Source organism: Atta cephalotes (assembly GCF_000143395.1).
Source record: "Atta cephalotes unplaced genomic scaffold scaffold00014, whole genome shotgun sequence".
Taxonomy (NCBI): domain Eukaryota; kingdom Metazoa; phylum Arthropoda; class Insecta; order Hymenoptera; family Formicidae; genus Atta; species Atta cephalotes.
This window is the reverse complement of record NW_012130078.1, coordinates 5987864-5990813: the sequence shown is the minus strand read 5'-3', so window position 1 is coordinate 5990813 and position 2950 is coordinate 5987864. Positions and strand designations below refer to the sequence as shown.

At 31.5% G+C, this 2950-nt stretch overlaps 1 protein-coding gene across 1 annotated transcript in view; it reads right to left on the bottom strand.

Annotated features, from left to right (window-relative positions):
• Positions 1-2950, bottom strand: part of LOC105617831 — a 41180-nt gene that overhangs the window by 2772 nt on the left and 35458 nt on the right. Inside the window, exons 21-26 of the mRNA XM_012199382.1 lie at positions 2666-2860; positions 2175-2283; positions 1439-1618; positions 1237-1355; positions 745-921; positions 463-650 (exon numbers count right to left, since the gene is read on the bottom strand). Of these exons, the coding sequence (XP_012054772.1) occupies positions 463-650; positions 745-921; positions 1237-1355; positions 1439-1618; positions 2175-2283; positions 2666-2860 (968 nt within the window). The remainder of the gene's footprint in view (positions 1-462; positions 651-744; positions 922-1236; positions 1356-1438; positions 1619-2174; positions 2284-2665; positions 2861-2950) is intronic.

The window sequence follows — 2950 nt, the reverse complement described above, 5'->3', positions numbered from 1 at the left end:
AATTTTAAGTAAGAAAGAAAGACACTGTATATATATATATATATATATATATAGATTTTGCTTAAAAAAGAATGTAAAAAATGTAGCGGAATATATTGGTTTGCAACATGAAAACAATTTGATTAAAATATGGCAACTGGATAAACGAAATATTATTTAATTTAGCAGCAATTTATTTCCAATTTGACAATATATCTTATTAATTTTCTTGTTCAATTTATAACGGCAGTAAAACTATATTAGCTGCATAATTGATTGCAGTCAAGTGCTATCATGGCCATGAATCAATTGCCATGGATACAAATCAAACTGCGTTATATTTTATTATTAAATTTAATAAATCGAGATGGTTTATTCTTATAGAGAATTTATTTTCGCTCGTTTTTATTTAGATTTGTTTCAATTTATATTCGTCAATTCAATAATTAATCAATCGATATAAAAAGAATTTTAGGAAAATACCTGTTGGATAGCACGTATACTTTCTCCGATCTCCTTTGTAATTGACTTCTTAAATGAATCAATTCCCACAAGAAGTGGGACTCCATATCTTTGGCGGAGCTGGCCCTGACCTGGACTTCCGTCACCGGGATTAGCACCTGATAACGGATGATCTCTACTTCACTTGAATTAGCCTTCGTCGAAACTCCCTATAAAAATAGACAATCACTTCTTGAGTAAAGTTAAAAGCATTACGAGAATCTATTCATCGATATAGAAAAATGGGTCAAAATGGATACTGACCATGAGCTTCTTTTTCTGTCGCAATCTCTCTTTGCATAGGAACACGACGGCCGATTTAAATACGAAGCACATCGCATGTAACTCGAGACCTTTCTTTATCTTGCCGAGAAAGTCGGAAATATTGAGCCACTCGACACCGCCGTAGTACAAAAGATCGCCTGGACTTAAGTCGATGGGCTGTTAAAAAATTAATGCGTTAATTGATGATATTCTAAACTATTTTCTGTATAATGTAAAAAATTATATAAAATTATATTCAAATTATATAATCAGAACAAGAAAATTCTAAGTTTATAATGTAAAATCTAAATAACAATTAAAAAGAATTAAAAGAGGTTTCTATTTTTTTTGAAATTATAAAATAATATTTTCAAACTTCAGGTATACAACATTATCACTTGTTAAAATACAAAAAATAGCTGAAAATTACAATTCTCGAATAAATTATTATGTAATGTTTGTTATATTTTCCTTTTCTAAGGATTGACTCACCTGTTTGCAGGACTTTTGGTGTTGCCTGAACAGGTGATCGAAAATAGCGCCATACTCTTCGTGAATTCTCTGCATTTCGTTTATGTGTTCCGCCACCTTTTCCATACCTTTGAGCGCCTCTGTAATTTACACATTGTGATTAAAACTCTGATAGCGTCTTAAATTATTGTTCATTACGGTCGCACAGCATCCTAATAATTACCGATTAAGTGTTGGTGTTCTTCGCTTCGTTCATCGGTGAGATTCCTAAGCTGCTGTAACAGCAGCGGATACTTGAGTATTCTTTGTATAGGTTTTATCAAGTACGATTCTAAGGTCGACGAGTGTTGCTGCCGGGGATTTCTTGCTTGCAGGAACTCTTGTAAAGCTTGATTTCCCTCGTCTGAAATTGTCAATTATCTTAGATAATTATCGGGAAATTGCTTCGTTCCGTCGTAATGATAAGAAATGCGATTTGCATAAAAGAAAAAAAAAGGATTTGTCCGGTCTGTCATTAAAATTTTCAGATTGTCATTAAAATTCAGATTCTAGGACATTTCTGCATAAAATTGCACATTAAAAATTGGAAGGCAAATGTAACGCTTAAATTAGCTTGAATTATTAAATTTTCAGAAAATATAAGATAAAATTTTGCGGAATAATAGTTGCGTGACGTAGAAAATGACCGAGCGTTCTCTTTGAATGGTTAATGGCGCAACCTCTAGTGGCACAAAAATGTCATCCACTTGCGGAAGGTTGACATGAATAATAAATCGGATAACTTTCCGGATACAATACTTTTATAGAGAGTAACTTTTATAGAGAGTAACGATTGAGGTTGAAGTTATTCCCGGCAAGTGAATTATCGATTACGAAGGATCAGGCGTGTTAATATGGACGAGGAAGTGAAGGTCGATACTCGCGAAAAAGAGATCAAGGTATTTCACTAAGAAACTTACTTGGATGTAAAACTTTCTGAGCCTTCGAATGACTGGCACAAAACGAGCTGTATAGCTTGAAGTGATTTACGTAATATAAGAAGGCACTTCCAATGGAAAACAGGACTCCCTATAATAGCCATGAAAAGTGATATGAGAGTTTCAGCTCCTCGAAGCTCATTAATCAAACATAATTTAGTGCAATATTAAATTTGGATATTGCTATTAAAATAATAATGTATATCATTTTTCATATTTTAAAAAATACGAAGGAAAAACTTTAAAAAATGTCTAATAATTATAATATTTATTAATAATTATATATTATTTTACATAATTAAATATTTAAATTTTAAATCGCTTTAAAAATAATAAAAAGTTTCAAATATATTGATCTTAAAATTTTCTTGTACTTATAAAACATAATTTTGCTTTTATCAGTTTACAGTCAACTATTGAACAAATAAATGAATTATAAATTATGTAATTAGATTTGAATCGAAAATGCGCACCTTAAATTGACTCGGATGGTCAAAACTGTTGAAATCGGCCTCCATCTCGATGGCGTGATCGAGATTTTGCAGGAACTGTCGTTGAAACGTGACAATTTCCTGAATATTACCAAACAGTGCGTTGATCTCCGCGTTCGACAAGAAGGTCTCGCGTTTAAGAGGTTCCAAATAGTTCTCCAGCAAATTATTTAAATTCTACGAAACACAAACAGGAAGAAATTCATTAGTCAGCCTCTGTTTTATATATATATATATATATATATATATATATATATATATATATAA